This window comes from Penicillium maclennaniae, assembly GCF_028827695.1.
Source record: "Penicillium maclennaniae strain IBT 15551 chromosome Unknown utg000002l:1.0-2354659.0:1.0-2356205.0, whole genome shotgun sequence".
In the NCBI taxonomy this organism is placed as follows: domain Eukaryota; kingdom Fungi; phylum Ascomycota; class Eurotiomycetes; order Eurotiales; family Aspergillaceae; genus Penicillium; species Penicillium maclennaniae.
The window spans coordinates 2,314,200-2,332,521 of record NW_026623214.1 but is presented as its reverse complement, the minus strand read 5'-3'; the positions used below and the strand labels follow the sequence as shown (position 1 = coordinate 2,332,521).

The 18,322-nt window shown below is 40.2% G+C and overlaps 2 protein-coding genes across 2 annotated transcripts; one reads left to right on the top strand and one right to left on the bottom strand.

Annotated features, from left to right (window-relative positions):
- Positions 1-5,343: 5,343 nt before the first annotated feature.
- Positions 5,344-6,868, bottom strand: N7477_002083 (ankyrin repeat domain-containing protein; the record flags this gene model as incomplete). Its single annotated transcript, XM_056963746.1, has 4 exons — positions 5,344-5,529; positions 5,929-6,365; positions 6,420-6,511; positions 6,849-6,868. 4 exons carry the CDS (start codon positions 6,866-6,868, stop codon positions 5,344-5,346), a joined length of 735 nt encoding a protein of 244 aa, XP_056826665.1.
- Positions 6,869-7,423: 555 nt separating this feature from the next.
- On the top strand, positions 7,424-7,903 carry N7477_002082 (uncharacterized protein; the record flags this gene model as incomplete). The annotated part of the gene is made up of 1 exon (XM_056963745.1): positions 7,424-7,903. One exon carries the CDS (start codon positions 7,424-7,426, stop codon positions 7,901-7,903), a length of 480 nt encoding a protein of 159 aa, XP_056826664.1.
- Positions 7,904-18,322: the final 10,419 nt, after the last annotated feature.

Here is an 18,322-nt window from a genome sequence, read left to right as displayed (position 1 = left end):
ATATATATTTATCTTTTTCCTTGCCTCTGTAGACGTATACGGATATAATAGGTATTAAATATAAGTTTCTCTAACTAATCTCTGCTATCTATAGCCCTAGTTAGCGGGTTATTTCGGTGCTAATTTCCTCACACCGCTATTTCGTAGGCGTATATATTTATATTCTTATAGATAGTAACCAGAATAAATCAGAGAGAACTTCGGATTCCTTTCGGTATCACACGCAAGCGATCTTAATCAGTCGCTTAAGAAGGGATCGTTTGTAGGAATAGAGGCATATCTAAGGGTAATACTTCCGTTCCCGGCTAACCGTAGAAGGTTTAGCTAAGTAAGAATATACTACCAGATAAGATTCTGGAGGTAGGAAAGTGTGTTCTATTTAGTAAGTATACGAAGGAGTAGATATATGGTAGCCGTGCGGACTAATGCGGGTCCGTACGGCAGAAAAAGTTGGGTAACGTGACCGTTTCCCCGTAACAAGAAGGCCCTGTTATCACGCAGTATATAATAAATTAATAATTATTTTAATAGCCTAACTATTCTCGGTGGCCTAGTCTTATTATTCGGTAGTATATACTGTGGGAGATCCAGTGGGAGATCAAATGGGAGATCAAGTCTTTTATCCTTCGACGAATAAAAGAATATTTCCTTAATAGGAAACCTCAGGGTATGATATGATGATTGAAGAAGAATTGTATTTTTCTTGTAGGGAATTGCGGACATATTTATATCCAATCAAGAATATTCTAGGCCTATATTAGACTTGCATTGTTTTAAGTCTAGGCCTGTCTTGCTTTGAAATCAATTATAGTCTAGGCATCATTTTTAGTCTAGACCTATTGTCAAGGCATCATTAATAGTCTAGACCTATTGTCAAGGCATCATTAATAGTCTAGACCTATTGTCAAGGCATCATTAATAGTCTAGACCTATTGTCAAGGCATCATTAATAGTCTAGACCTATGTCAAGGTATCATCAATAGTCTAGACCTATATCAAGGCATCATTAATAGTCTATCCATAGAACACCTTTTAATAGACCTATTATAATTAGGTGGCTTTTCGTATTTACCTGACCAATTATAAAGATCATAGTCTTCTTGGATGACTAAAGGTAATGCTGACAGTCCTTGATAATGCTGACAAAGGTAATGCTGACAGTCCTTGAATATGCTGACATATACGTAGTGTCTTTATAACCTTCCTATAGCCGTAAGGCCAATTTATTTATAGTCATTATCTGGTTCCGGCTTAATATATCGGAATTATCCTAAGAGACCTATTTAATATATTATCGTAATAGCGTAGCGGGCCGCGCGCGGGTAGGATATAATAGTATCGTAGTTTATAGTGTTACTAAGGTCGGTGCGAGCGACCTTATTAAGTATAATTCTTCGTAGATCACTATATAGTAGGTATTAGAGTAAGATATATCTTAGCGTTTGAGATCCTTACTCGCAATAATAGCGGTCTGATTCCCTTTCTTTAATTTTATATAAGAAGTGACCTAGTCTAATATATATCGACCTTATTTAGATAAAGATAGATATATATAGCTTCGATAGCCCCTCGTATAGCTCTAAGACCTTCCGCGTTAACGCCTTGATAAGGCACTTTGTCGGCCGGCCTATCTTCTCCCTCTCCTATTATTTCTTCTATCTCTCCTTAATACGCTTATAGGTATTACGCTTCGCCGCGGAGGCTAGGCGGACAAAGTGTTTCTCCGAACCTACACCCACATAATACTAGTGAATTACCCTACCGACGTAATATATAGCGGAGATAGGGTTCGAGAAAATAAGGCTCCTAATTACTATTTATTAAATACTATATTAAGGCGATAAAGATAGAATATAAGGAATAGTAATCGAAAAAAGGGAGATAGGCGTAGTGAGAAATATATAGGGTCGGGTTAGTCCGAAATATATAGGGTCGGGTTAGTCCGAAATATACAGGGTCGGGTTGGTCCAAAATATAGGTCTGACCTTATATATTTTCGACCAACCCGATCCTATGCATTTCGGACCATATCCCCTTTGGGAATTTCGGACCAAACGCTAACCTCTTTCGGAATTTTGGACCATCCATACCCGCTCAAGGAGAGCAACTTTGAACCCCCCCTATAAAATTCAATAAAATAGTGTAGTGGGAGAATTGGTGACATAATGAGCCTATGTGTGGCCTCAGGCATGATTTAATGTCTGCAGTGCATAGTACATCTCCAGACACACTTGGAGGGAGACAAGTCATCTACCCAATTCATTCAGGATTCACCCAATTTCTTCTATCCATGATGCAGCATTAAGATTATCCCGCACGGCCGCAACAGGGCATCAGTACGGCCTCATCCAGCATCCTCTACACCAGACAGGCAGTGTGTGTGTGTGTGTGTGTTGTCCAGTCTGCATCGCCAGACAGCCATCGAGCCGTTCCCATTTCAATAGATAAAAATATTCCGATTTAATATATAACATCTGAAGCACTTTTACTTGTAGGGAAAAATATAATATAACTTAGTTTCGCTTATATAAGCGTATCTTTTGTGCCGGTTTTTGCCTACTAGATATATCCGTAATAGTTTAGGCGTCTGGCTATATAAATACTGGGCCTATCCCGTTTAGTCTAACTATAGATTAGCCTCGTTAATATCGCCGGCCTAGATTATAGCAGGCTACTGCCGCTACTAGGCAAATATCGCTTCTATCTTATTAATAGCTTACGCGACTTAGCTAGCCTAGGGCGGTGGTACTTTAGGCTTATACGCGGTAATAGGGTTATAAGTATAGATAGAATATAACCTATATTTATTATGGAAAAATCGCTAGTAAACCACTCGCTAGGTATTTTCCTCTTATTTCTCTTATTTAATAATAGTCTTAGATAGTCGTGGCTTCCCTTAATAGCTAAATATAGAAAACTAATACTCCTTATACTAATAGGTATTGGAATATAGACCAATGCTACATAGAAAGATCTATCCTTATATTCAACATATAAGATCAGCATTGCATTAATCACGTGACCAGATTTTTTCTTCTATCAAAATGATATTTTGACCACTTCTGATTTTGGTCCGCGGTCCTCTCCCAAATAATAGGCAGGACCATTTTCCTTCAGAGGTAAATGGTCCGCCTTTAGATATGAATGGTCCGTTCCTTCGGAGGTGCCTTCGGGCATATCTTGCCCGCGGACTTCGACCATGGTCTTCGAACCTCGGTGAACAGACTTCGACCCTCAGTCCCCTCAAGGATAGGCGGACCACTTTCCCTTAGGGATAAAATGGTCCACCTTTGGGTATGCATAACCAGATACTGCGGGGAAGCTTTCGGGGTGGCTGAAACCGTCGATCCTTGACATCATTCTTTTGGCTTTTCTTCGGTTCCCTTCTTTGCCACCTTTATTATGTTGCTGTCTAGTATTTGTATGTTATTCTAGACGTCATTTCTAGGCTATTTTAGCCTATAAATATGTCCTTCTTTTCTAGCAGAAAGAATCAAGTCAGTTCTACTTTCCTGAAGTCATTTTCCACTTTCCAAAAAGTTATCTCTACCTTCTTCCTTTGATCCTCAGGACTGTGGTTCTGCCTTCGTTTAGGCTATATCTGCTTATAGTCTATCCTACGACCTTTGACCTTCTTCCTTTGTCTGGCACCGACTGACCTGGCCGGACTAAGGTTGATCCCACGGACTTAAGGGGCCACGATCTGCTTCGTGGTAGCTTTCCCCTTATGCTCCAACAATAGGTCCGTAAACTATTAATACTGCGATAAATCTGACGATACCCGGATAACTTATATAATAATCTATTAGTATATATAGTTAACCCCGGAATAGGATTAGGTACGCTTATAGGAAAAACCGTGATCTTATAATCTACACTATCCTATTTATCTATATTTTTAATAATATTAATTACTTACTATATAATACCTCGACTGATACGATAGATACCTTTAGGGGTCGTTAAATAACGTACGATATCGTTAGGCTTTACGATATACTTATATTAGCGATAAATAACTACTCCCCACTAATCGTTACGAATAAAATACTCGTCGGCAATAGTTAACTCAGTCAGTTCGCTTATCTTAAACGTAGATATATATTTCGCGATACGGAATTAATACTAAACGGATATTAGAAACCTTATCGCTAGGATTAGCTCGGATATTACTAAAATTAAAACTAGACACTAATAGTAACCCCTAAATCCTATAATTAAATTTTTAATCTCTAATCCCTGCTAGTTGCTATATAATAAATCGGGTGTGGTTATTAGCTAAAAATAGGTGATATTAGTGATGGCGCGGCCGACCGTACCCTATCAAAATAATCTATTAACTTCGAACCCCTATAACTACCTTTTTATATTATTGGATGAACGTCAAATTTGGGGAAATAAAAATCGAATGGCTAAACTAAAAGTGACGAAATTCTGTACACGATCTCTCCAGCGGATATGATCTTAATGCAATCATAATATAATTACAATGCAATTAAATGGGAAACCCTAACCCATACAAACGGCTGCTAACTAAAATGCAATGCACTGCAATTCAATTACCCCCATGGGTAGGACCATTTTTGTCCTGATGTTTATTCCAAGTCCGCCGTTGGGCTGCACTACAATCTATCAGTCCAGTCTCTTGAGGCTGCCAGCTTCTGTCAGGGGTAGTTATATTGAGACTTCGCATTGATCAGTTTCATTGCGAAAGAATCACTAACTATACTAGTTATGCAACACACCCCGTTTTCCGTCTACCATTGAAGATTGATCAAAGCATCTACACGACAAGCTTCCACCATGATGCCCTTCTCGTTGTGGAATATCTGCAAACTGTGGCGCGGCGGCAACCGCGTCTGTGACACGGGTAACAGGTGGACTCGCATGTCTGATTTTCAGTTTGTTGTATCAGTATGCTTGTTGTGATGCAGAGATGGTTTCAAGCCAAAGCAGAATCAATACACATGGTCTCACAGGAATTGATTCTCGCGATGAAGCTGGCATTGTCAGAAACTTTACAATTATTAACGATCATGTAGTTAGATATAGAAGGTAAATATAATGATAGCACAAAATTGAGCCAAGTTGAATATGGCTTTGCTTGACAGCCAATAAATATATGGAATTGGATGCAAGCCCAGCGGTGCTGCCCTATCTTTATAGTTGTACTTCCAAGTTCTGCGCCAAGCTGGACAGGAATTGTATGTCATGGTGTAACACACGGCTCCAGCAGGGCCCCAGAAGGACACCGTACAGGCTTAGGAGTGTTGTCATAAAACCAGCAGTTTATGTTTCACCTGATCAGAAGACAATGCCACATGTCGCTCTTCTGACAGAAAACTACTTATCACTAATAGCCACAAGCGCCTCCATTAACATGATACCACCAAGGCACAACGCGATGAAGACAATTGGCCTGTATCCTCTTTCTACTTGGTCATTCATTACCAAAGGCTGACTCTGGATACTGGCGAGCAAGAGCCGAGCAAACTCCTCAAGCGTCTTCTGGATCAAGTCTGGCTGCTGCTGCAGGTCTGCTGGTCAGTCACAATAGAAGATCCATGCTCTTGGAAACTACAGAGGTGAATCAAGTTCAAGCTTAATCTTGCCTCCAAACAGGTCTTGCTCTATCCCAAGCAAGGTAAGGTGCTAATAATAAAGATATGCACAGAAACACAGATTCTACTTGAGCCTAAACTAACATCACAGCAGTATTGAGGCCATCTATGTATCATGCATGATGAGACATTAGGGGATTCCATTTTATTGAAGGTAAAGTAACATCCAACAACATTCCTAGTCCTGAATATATATGTCACTGTAAGTCCTTCCTGACCCTGATGACTCAAAGAATTTGCTGTCATCTCTGTGATAATTATGTTTCCAAAGATTAATGTCCAGACCGTGTTCAAGCAGAAGCTGTACCAATGCCTCATAGCCATAGTAAACAGCACCTTGTAAAATACAGCCAAACTCTCCACTATGTGGGTTTGAATCATTGTTGGTGACATTGAGATCTGATCCATTCTCCAGAAGCAGCTTGACCACCTCGCTGTGCCCATTCCCTGCAGCTTTCGACAATGGTGTCTGACCATTGGCGTCCTTAGACTCAAGGTTAATACCCTCCATCATGAGCAGTAGTTGCAGTACATTACGCACTCCTTCATGCCCATTTGTTGTGGCTTGCAATAACAGTGTCTGCCCCTTATTGTCTTTAGAGTCTGGGTTGATGCTGTCCTGAACAAGCAGCAGCTCGACCATTCCCTTCTGCCCATTTGCTGCAGCAAGCACCAGGGGTGTCTGACCATTGTTGTCCTTAGACTCTGGGTTGATGCTGTCTTGCGCGAGTAGCAGCTTGACCACTACTTCATGCCCATTTGCCGCAGCATGTTATAATGGCGTCCATCCTTTCTTACTCTTAGAGTCTGGGTTGACTCCATCCTTTGCAAGAAGTAGCTTGACAGTGGCCTCATGACCCTTCTTAGCAGCACATGATAGTTTAAAATTACTGAATACTGTTACTGAGTCCAAGGAAAGAGGCTCACAGCTACCACTTCAGCAGATTGATCTGAGAACTCTTTTGATGGTGGGATAACTGACACTGATTCTGAACTTTGCAAGGAGTCCCAGCGCTTGATGTTCAACCCCTGTTGAATGACAATGCAACCCAAGAAGCATTTGAAAGTTGGCAGATGTGATAAACAACATGCCTAGAGATGGACATTGCGTTGGGAATGACAGCTAATCTCTTGTTTAATGTTTCTTGATAGAATTAATGTTTGTATCCATGATCTCAAGCCTCATACCTACTGTCTCTGAGTAGTCCATTGGCCTCTCAAACATACATGCCTGTGGGCCCTAGCATGATCCCAATATTAAGGAGGTTCCATTCATTGTTCGACTTCAGCAATGGCACCCGCATACCACCCTACATTCTTCCCTGTGTTCTGGTGCTTTTGTTTTGTACTTTAGGCTTCAAACCATGATCTCAACCACACACTGCATTCTCGTAAGACAAGGGAACATGTATCATTGGATGTCAATAATGCCATAAGGACCTTACAAGAGAAAGTATCTTGAAAATTCTTCCCCCTTCAAAAATTTAAGCAGCTCCAAAATAGGCAGCTCACATTCCCCCTGATATAGTCAATGGTCAATTCAGTTGTCATATATGAGCCACCTAGAATTCATACTATATAAATATTCATGCAAGACTTCCTGAGATAAAATCGATTCTAGTTCTAGCAGAGTTCCTATCTCTACTATTATTACCTTTTCTGTGTCCTTCAGGAACTATACTCTTGTTTCCTCTCACAATATACTCATACACCAAGCATCTATTTCAATAACTGCAAAATCCTCGTCCAGATATCACATCACCATCTCAAAATGGCTGGAATGAACGGTCTCTCTCTCCAATATGCTTTTACCATCCACGGCAACGTTGCTGCACCCATCTCATTCGGCAATACATACCTTGGCAACAGTGAATTTCTCCCTATCACAGGCGGCTACTTTGAAGGCCCAAAACTTTCCGGGAGAGGTTGTCCCTGGAGGTGGAGACTGGAAGGTCCTGCGTCCAGATGGAGACACACATATCTACGCCAAGTACGCCTTGAAAACGAACGACAGTGTGTACATCAACATCCTCAATGAGGGAGTCGGCCGTACGGTTCCGCTCGAAGACAAGGAACAGGAAGAAGCAGAGGAGAAGGAAAATGGACAAGTATATGATGGGAATGGGCCGCCCACGATTCGAACTACGCCGGTTTTTGAGGTGGATGTCCATAGCACGCATGCTTGGTTGAATGATTGGATTTTTGTTGCTGATGTGAAGGCAATCAATTCAACTTTGGTGGATGTTATTGTCTATGAGGTTTTTGACAGTGTGAAACACTAGAAGCTCTGATTGATGACTGATCAGGTGGGTGAGTGCCTGAGGCGTCAGCGCCCACTGCCTCTCCTTGTTAGATAGACCTTCCCTTCTGGGACTTTAGGAATATCATCATCTTCCTCCTCCAGAATAATCTTCATGACCAGGTTCCTGCCGTGGCCTTCCCTACCTTCCCCTTTGAATCCTCGCTGTCATCAATGACTCCTTTCATTTATTCACTTAATGATATTGTTTCTCCTTCACTAGTATTGCTCAGTTGTAGTGCTCTGGACAAATGGTTGATGCATGAACACACTTGTTTCTCTGCACATAAAGTCAATCATTTCAATCTACTGCCTCATTTTGTATAATTTCAATTGATAGCTAAAGTGATAGAGCTAGGAATAGACATCCAAGATGTTTCATAGCCTGCGATGAAGATATATACAGCACACATCCACAGGTACACAAAGGGAGTTAATATGACAAACGAGAGGTAAAAGTGTAAAGAGAATAAAGCCCAACAGAGAGGTTTCGAAGTAGGGAAGAGTTGTTTCTGATTACGATCCTCGACGTGGAGTATAAATCGCTCGCGAATAAAAAAAGTCCCATATAGGGCATTCTTTGCACCGTATAAAATTTGGACTTGAGTCATCAAACGCTAAAAGAGGCTATTAAAGTAAAGCGGGAAGCAGTTGGCCAAAATTCCCAGACAACATGAGGTGCTTTCATACTCTTGAACACTCTTGGGAGTTCCATGATCTTTGCCCGGGTAAGTATAATGCAAGTCACAAATAATGATGGAAACAACACATGGCAAAAGCCCATATAACTTCCACGCGACTCTACGTAGAACAAGGTACATTGAAGGTTCGGCCTTTCTCGATCACAATGATCTGGAGAATCAGACCATACCTTATTAATTCAATGAGTTGCTGATCGATCAGTCTATGTAGTTAACTAACTTTGTTACTATGTATCCTGCTCGAAAGCATATAGTTAGGAGGCTCCAAGGCTGGATCTAATACTTCGCCATAACCACGTTTTGAAGTGCCTTGGCATGCTCCCCCCATGCTTGGGGCGGTACAGCATGATAATATTGTCCATATAGAACATCATGATCACATAGTCATTGACCAAGACTTTGAAGCATTCTAGAAAGCCGAAAGCTCTTGTTGCCATAGCCTTGGGGAGCAGTGAAGGGGTGTGCATTGTAATCAGGTGTTGCCTGAGAGAGGTTCGTCGAAGACAACCTGTCCAGGTCATCGCTGTCTCCAATCTGTTCCCGTACATACGACTTCTAAGCTGTCTGTCTTGGTAGATAGATAACTTCGTCGTTGCATTCATCAGTTGAGAGGGTAAATGCATGTTGTAATTGAAGAAGTCTTAATAGTGAAATATACCAACCTGCCGTCCGACGCCAACCCGTTCTGTTCACTATGGACTGTTCATGTTCGTTGGGATGCGGAGTAAGTAGATCGCGCCCGTGTCTGTACAATACGTATCTTTCCGTAAGAAACACACAGGTTTCACTGTTACGAATTAAACATTAGTACTCGGGGAACGGTGGCTGTGCTGTTAGCTTAGTGGCTGTACAGAGCAGGGTCGCCAGGCCGAGCAAATAAAAGATACATACGTGACAATTTGATACGGTTTCAATACAAAATGAATACATACCGTGGCACCTCACAAGTGTCCGTCCCTCTGTAAGTGCCTTTCTTTACCGCCTAACTAGTTAGGACGTACCGCCCACCAACTACAATTTATGAGTGGTACAACAGGTATTTGCCAGCAGAATAATTAGCGCGGTACTTCAGAGGGACGGAGACTTGCGAGGTGCCACTGTATGAGCTGGTTTTCCTCAACCGGGCGCCCTTTCTGTCCTTTGTCTTCCTGGTCTGCATCCCTCAAACCCCCTCCCCCCCAAAAAATGGAACAGCTATCGTCACGGTGAAATTGGCCAAATTTTGGCCGTATGGAACCGAAGAGGAAGCAACTTAGGTTAAATTGGCCATCTTTGACCATTTTCAGGCTCCGTTCCGTATTCCAGCCACGATTCCTTCAGCTCAATCAATCGTAGCCAGCGCACCATGATTACTATCAGCACATACTTGATATGGCTTTTCAAATAATTGATCACTATAGGACTTTTTTGCCCGCTATTTTCTCTCGCAATCTGAAAAGCTCAACCTAAGGGGCTTGTTTTGCCGGAACAACCAATATAAGAGTTTTCAGGAGCTTTTTTTAATCTCCATTAACTGTAATTTATACATATGTGTACTCGCAAAGCCACATTAACACGGGTGAAGCTACCGATACCTACGACAATGGAAGTCTCTCCTATCATAGCTCTTTCCCAAACCACACCACGGCAAAAAGACACTGTGGAGCCAACTCGCACTAGAAGACTCAGACAGAAAGCGCAGAAGAGGAGGGAGACGCTCTTGAAAAAAGCATTTGAGTACTACACAGAATGTGATGCCGACATAAACCTAGTCATCCGAATGAGGAAAACCGGCTAGATATACACTTTAACGTCTCACTCACAAGGGTGGCCTTTGTCCGTGTCAGAGAGAGGATGACTGAAGATGGAGATGTGTGTAAGAGTGATGAATTAATGCTATAGGAGAAGTAGGCTAAGTAGGCTACAAACACCCCCCCACGACCATAGCATGGTGCATGCGTGTGGGAGATATCCGTATAAAGAATAATAATCCCTCGATCCTATTAAAGCCATTCCCGGGGGTGTGTGTGTGTGCGCCGTCAAAATGTATCTGTGTAGCTTGATTAGGGCTATATAGATAGAGGTCTGTGTAGGCAAGGGCTACCGTCGGTTAATAAGGAATAGACGCGGTATATAGTTATATATAGCGAATGTATAGCGGAATATATAATATAGGCGCGTAGTGGTCGTATCCTAATATCGTCGGTTAGTATAATTTGATAATGATTAGGCTGACCTAAGGAAGAGACTAGTAGGATTATCTAGGTCAATAGTGTTTGTCTTAGGACGCTAATCCTAGTTCTTTAGGTTAAGGAAGTATTATTCTATTATATGTTTAACCTCGCGGTCGTGAAACTTATATAAGAAAAGCTTAGCCTTTACCTTTACCTTATTTAAAGTAGGTATTAAATTAGGCGTAGGCGTATCGAAGTTGAAGAAATAGCGTGATTTAGAGATAATAAAGTCGGCGTAAGTGTTCTCGATAATATTTTTAGTAAACGCCGTAGTTATATAATTAATCTTAGACCTGGCACTCACCCGCGGGTGACCCTCCGGGACCCTCCACCTGCACCTCCTCTTGGCGGGTGGAGGGTCCGATTTCTAGACCCTAAGGGTTGGGCACCTATATGTCCGACCCTCCGAGGGTCACCCTCAGGGTCACCCTTAGGGTCCACAAATAGGATAAATAGGTAGAAAACGTGACTTGCTCGTTTATATATAAGTTATACGGATTCCGGGGGTTTTTCTGTGTATTTATTAGTAATTTTTAATACCGAGTAATTCTAGTTTTCTGATAGCTATTATTATTTAGGGGTTTTGCTACGGCGTTACCTTTTCTGATAGCCGTTATTATTTAGGGGTATTCTGCTATAGTGTTACCTTTTCTAATAGCTATTATTATTTAGGGGTATTCTGCTATAGCGTTACCTTTTCTGATAGCTATCAGAAAAGGGTATTAGGGACTGGGAGCTACGGTATAAGTAGATTCTGATAGCCGTTAGAAATAGGCTTCTTTAGCTATAGTATTGGCCTTTATAAAGTCGGAGAAAAACGTTATATAATTAGATTAGTATATAGAATAAATAATAAATTATTAAGACCTAAGTATATAGCTATTAAGTAGCTTTAAGCGCTTACGCTTCTTACTAAATATACGCTATTAGGTATTAGGTAGAGGAAGGTTAGTATTATTATTATTATCCTTATTATAATCTATAATCTCTATCCCTTTAAGATTAGCTATTATTATATAAGACTATAAAAGGGACTCCCTATCCTAAGCCTATCTATTATCCTCCTTAGTATTATTAATTAGATTAAAGGATTCGTCTTAGGTTTTATTAGCCTTAGTTATCGCTACGATCTCTTAATATAAGAGATATTCTTATAGGATAAGCCGCTTCTACTTAAAAAGGTTAAATCTTATTATATATATCTAGAGTATAATATTACGAATTATCTTTAGCTTTAATAAGCCTCGTCGATAATTATAGATATCTTAGGCAGAGTTAAAGAGGCGTTCTACCCCTACTCTAGTTACTAGAATTAATATTATATCCCGCGTAAGGCTTATAAGTACAGGAAACTTATATTTATACTCTTTTTAGAATATCCGAGGGGAGCCTCGTATAGTTACTAAAATAAGGATTTAGTATAATTTAGTAAAAAAGAAAGAAGAATATACGACTTTTAAGATATCTTATAAGCTTATCGTATTACGGAGGTAATAATTATTATAAGTCTTTAAATATTAAATCCATATCTATTATTATTATTATCAATAACTAGCTATCTAATTATAGCCTATCTCGCGAAAAGACACTTATTATATAACCTAAAGAAAGACTTAAGACTCTTATAGTAAATTCTTTTTTAATCCTTTTCTAGGTTATCTGACTCTTAGTCCTTTATTAAAAAGAACTATAGCTTATTCGCGGGAGCTAAGATTATACTAATAATATAAAGGTCGCCTTTTACACTATCTATTATATTATAGTATTTTAATAGTTTCTCTTACGCCGCTTCTAGTAAGAAAAATATAAGCTACTTTTACGTAACCTTCTTTTACCGGAGTTAATAAATAGACTTTTTAAGATAATTAAAAAGCTTATTATAAAAACTAAAGACTAAGTAAATACTTAAGTCTTTCGTTATATAAACGACTATTATATATTTATTAAAGGGCTATAGGATAAATAGGAGGTAGTCAATTTATCGCCACTCTTCTGCGCTAAATATAAAATAAGGTTAGTCGTACTACGAGCAAAAGGTATCGAAAGTAGCTTAGAGTCTCTTAGCCCAGCGAAGTATAAGATATATTAAGTTCTATCGAGTTTATACGTCCTAGATAAGTATAAGTTTTAGCTTATTAGGCTAAAGATTATAGAAGGCTTCGCGACGTTATAGGCTTATATTAATATAAATAGTAAGATAGCGAACCTATAAATTCGTATATAGATAATAAGCTTAAAGATTAATTATTATATAATAATTATTAAGAGACTAACCTTATTTAGCGTGTTAGCGATCTCTCGCTTTTGCTATCGAGCGCGTAGCGCTTATACGCGGTCCTCTTTTTACTCTAGTTCCGCGGTATTATTCTTAGGAGTTACCTTTATCTTTCTGAGTAGATCTATAAGACTAATTTAAATAATATATACGATATAAGGTACTTAAATAATTATTAAATCTGTATTAAGCTAAAGAGCCTAGATCGTATTATTTACTATAGTTATAAGTGTCGTATTATTTAACGTATTATCGGTAGTAACCGCGAGGACGCGGTTAATAATTTTATACTATCGGAGAATCCGTATAATAACCTTACTAAGGTTAGTGCCTAAATATATATTAGATAGAGATTTAAAGCTAAGGAGGACTTCGCGAATATACCTAGTCCTAATCTAGGAAGTAAGCTATAATTACTATAAATACTTACTAGAACGGTAACGTCTAATAATTAAGTGCTAGAGATAGCTTTATACCTAGCGGTAGGCTTTAGAGAATAGTTATTTAGTTTTTGGTAATAAATTAATAGAGCCTCGTATATATTACCTTCCGAGAAAGAATAATTAGTATTATCGGAGCTAGTCGCGTATACGAGATAAGATTATAGAACTCTTAATACTTAAGGAAAAGGAAGGGTAAATATAATATAGTAACTAGATTTAGAAGCTTCTATTCCTAGGTATTCTAATTAAATACCTAGGTAGGCGCTCGCTAACCCTAGTAGGTTAATAATCGATTAATTTAAAGCTAAGAGATAGTCTAAGTTATATATATAGCCTATATAAGTAGCTTATAGATACTTAGTTTGCCTGTCCCCTTCTGATATTATAGCCCTTTATAATATTTATATATTAATAAGGTACTAATATATCCGGTAGCTAGATAGTTAAGAACCTTCCGGTATCTTATATATATTATATTAGGCTTTCTATCCTTTGTATAAGCTACCTACTTAAAGCTATCCTAGTAACTTACTTAATACTTTCTATCCTAATTAATCTATTTCTTCCTTCTATAGTCTATTTAGAGCCACTAGGTCACAAACTCCTTACTTATTTTATCTTCGTATAATAGGAATTAGTTCACTTAGTTAGGTTTAATTTATATAAGGCTATTAGGTACTAAAGGTGCTCTCTGTGGAGTATTAAGTGTCGTATCGAAGGTAAGCTAGCTTAATAGGAATAGGCTTATAAATAGGGTATCGTCCGGGATAAGATATTATAACTTATTTATTCTAACCCCCTCGATTACCGAGGACAGATATATATCAGAGATTTAGGATATAGTAGATATATAGGTTATAGAGAGGTAGAATAAGAGGACTTATAAAGGTTTTAGACAAAACAAAGCTATCGTATAGGGGGAATCCGTTTACCCTAGTCGCGCGAAGATATAAGTTAATATATTATTCTATAGGCCCTCACTTAGCTAAAATTCTCTTATCTAATTAGGTCGCGGAGAGGGTAACCCTTAAGACCCTTAGGGTAACCCTTTAGTTATATAGTCTTAAGTTTCGTGATTAAAAATATCTAAGTCCAATAATCTAGATCTTTAAACTTATTTCGTATAATAACTAGAATACTTACGAGGAATATAAATTTATAATTATTTAAATAAGTCTCTATTTATTTTATAACCGAAGAAAGATTTCGATTTAGGGCATTTTCGGTGTTTAAAAAAAAGATATATTTACTATCGTACAAATATAGCACTCTCACTCTACCTTTAATATATATTTCCGTAACGAAACTCTTAACTTTCTATAACCCCCCTTAAAAACTAGCCACCCACTATATAATTTAAGTCAAATTTCAGAACACTAAGGTGACGATATATAACTAAAAACCCTAAGCCCAAACCCTAAACCCTTCCGAAACAAGCCAAGATGCTATCCATCAAGAGGGTAGGATTGAACTTGCAATCCAGGCTTTTAAAAATAAGGATATTCCGACTATCACGGCTGCTGCGCGCGTCTATAGCATACCGCGATCTACGCTGCGCGACCGCATCAATGGTCATCTTTCAAAGGCTGCTACACGCGCTAATGGCCATAAAATGACCCAGCTAGATAAGGATACGCTTACCAAGTGGATTCTATCTATGGATGATCGCGGTGTATCCCCTCGGCATGCAATGGTACGCAATATGGCCAATATTCTTCTTGGGGCTACCGGTTCCACTATAGTCGGCGTGAATTGGGTTGGGAACTATATCAAACGTACACCGTCTATCTAAACACGTTTCTCGCGACGATATAACTATTAGCGTGCAGAGTAAGAGGATCCCCGGGTATTAAATGACTGGTTTCAGCTAGTTGGGGAGACTATTACGCGCTATGGTATCCCGCCTGATAATATCTATAACTTCGATGAAACAGGCTTCGCAATGGGCCTCGTTTCTACCGTAAAAGTGGTCACTAGAGCTAAATACTATGGCCGGAGATCTGTCTTACAGCCAGGCAATCGTGAATAGGTGACCGCAGTGAAGACAGTTAATGCTTTAGGCTAGGCTTTACCACCGTTAATTATATTCAAAGGCAAGCGCTATATTAAATTATAGTTCTATGATACCCCAAAGGACTAGCGCTTCGAGGTAAGCCTAAATAGGTGGACATCTGACGCAATTAGGCTTCGATAGCTTCAAAAGCTATTTATTCCTTTAACCGCAAATCGCATACGTGGTCGGTAGAGGCTATTGATTCTTGATGGTTATAGAAGCTACCTTACGCCTGAATTTGATCGTCTATGCACTGAAAACGACGTCATACCTATATGTATGCCACCGCATAGCTCACATCTATTATAGCCGCTAGATGTAGGCTGTTTCGCAGTGCTAAAACGATCATACGGTCGCTTAGTGGACCAACAGACACGTATAGGGATAAATCATATCGACAAGCTTGATTTCCTTGCAGTCTACCCACGCGCACGCGAAGACGCCTTTCAGGCTAGAAGCATTCAGAATGCATTCAAAGCGACCGGTTTAATACCGTTGAATGCGGCAGAAGTCCTTGATAAGCTCAATATTCAGCTTCGTCTGCCTACACCATCAGACCGACTATTAAGCCGATTAAGCATTTATTGCCCCGAAACACTAAGCAATATCAAACAGCTTTCAAAGCATAGGGCATCAGCAAAGCGTCTTATTAAGTATCGGTCAGATAGCCCACCGACGCCTACAAAAGAGGTGTTTAATCAGGCTTACAAGGCATGCGAACAAGTCATGAAGCGTATCCTTCTATTGGAGCAAGAAGTGACAGATCTACGTGCTGCAAACTATAAAAAGATAAAAAAAAAGGCATTGCCTAAACGGCAAATACAGCGCGATGAGGGCTTATTCGTTCATGAAGCCCATAGGCAAGGCATTGGTCTACCAGGGGGCATAGAAGGTGGTGGGGTGGTCTCTACAACACCCACCCGGAGAGCTTCAGCGACCGTTGAGTCAACCAATAGACGTCAATATGCATGCAGCGTATGCAGAAGGCCTGGCCATAGGGCTAATATGTGTCCAGATAGAGATTAAATTGAATATAAATGCATTGTGGTAGTTTAAAGGCTTCATGAATAGAAGAATAAGTGGGTGGGGTGGCGGATGGGTTGTGGTGGCGGATGGCTTGTGGATTACGTTATAGTGTATACAGAAGGCCCAGCCATAGGGCTAACGTATGTCCGTATACAATTTAAATAGAATAAAAAGGCGTTATGGTAATTTAAAAGCTTCATGAATAGAAGAATAATTAGGTGGGTGGCGGGTGGCTTGTGGTGGCGAGTGGCTTGTGGAATACGTTAATCATTCGCTGCTAGAATTCCGACTGAAGCGACAGATCTTTGATTCAGACGCGGTGTTGAAGTTCTGGCGTGAGTTTCTCCGTGTGCGCCACGAGAACCCGAAGCTTTTCGCCCAGGGAGTCTTTCGTGACACGGATCCCTCAGATGAGTCAGTATTTGTTTATGAAAAGAGGTGTAATGATGCAAAACTTATTGTTGCACTCAACTTCACCCAAAAAACACAGCCAATTGACCTAGGTAGCTATTTCAAGAGTCTATCGTACCGAACACTATTTAAGCATTGTGAGGCGGAGTCCCTTGATTCGCTACAGGCTTGGGAGGGTCGTATCTATCGTTTGGAGAATTTGATCTTGTCAGACTCAAACACTGACCGTCGAATGTGATTTGGCTAGGAGAATGTGCATTTAGGTAGGTATAGGTGTCAATCATCCTTTTTTTGGGTGGTGACAACAGGATGAGTTGCAGACTGGATCATTCCTGCTTTTATACTAAATGCTCTGCCTTCTCCACCTCAGGATACCCACACGGCTCACCTTTGATTTTTGTTGTCAGAAGCCCCGGTTGCCAGTCATTTAGGTAATCAAATCCAGTGAGATGGACAAATTCAAGTCTTAGGGCTCATGGGATTCCTACATATTCCTCATCACCCTGCAAAAATTCGAAAGAGTCCTTCCTGGCTGAGAGAGATTATGACCATCTCAGAAAGTTGAATTGATGGACGCGGAATAAGTCTGACACCGAGCGCCGTGCCTTTAAAGAAAAGGGGTCTAGACTATATTCAGGTTCAGGCTCAGATTTTGATTGCGATCGCTGATGAGAAGCCTATCGCATGGGCTGTCCAAAGACCCACATAGTGGGGCCGGGATGTGGCCTCGCCTCGGTTGATATCTCGGTCGCATGATACGTGCCAGCCATTTGAACAGTTGGATGGTTGGGCTTGCATGTTACACGGACTTGGTCTTCATTGAAAATCTTGACATGACCGTGATATTGGTGGCAGGAGTCCTAGAAGGGTGCATCCATGAAGATAGAATCCTATACTCTTGATATGGAGCTTGCGCACAGGGTAGATCTCTAGATCAAATCCTGCTTTTACAGCCAGGGTTGCGTCACTGTTTCAGATCTTCCGAAACACTCCATGTAAAGATGGAGCACAGCAACGATTGTAGAATCTGATTTGCGCGATCTGGACGTGAAGATTGACAAGGTTCAGATCATGGGCGTACAACCCAGAATGCGCGTGGCACAAGCTTTCCCTGGGTCAGCGTTAGTGTAAACTTTTTCTTGCCCAGGTACGCCAGGCACAAACGCCTGATGGAGCACGGCGAGAGAGATCCTTAGTCAGGGGGGACCCATCGAGCATAGGATTTGGATATGATTTTTTTGTGAGCTTTTTCTTTTCAAGGTGCAACCTGCAACTTGAAG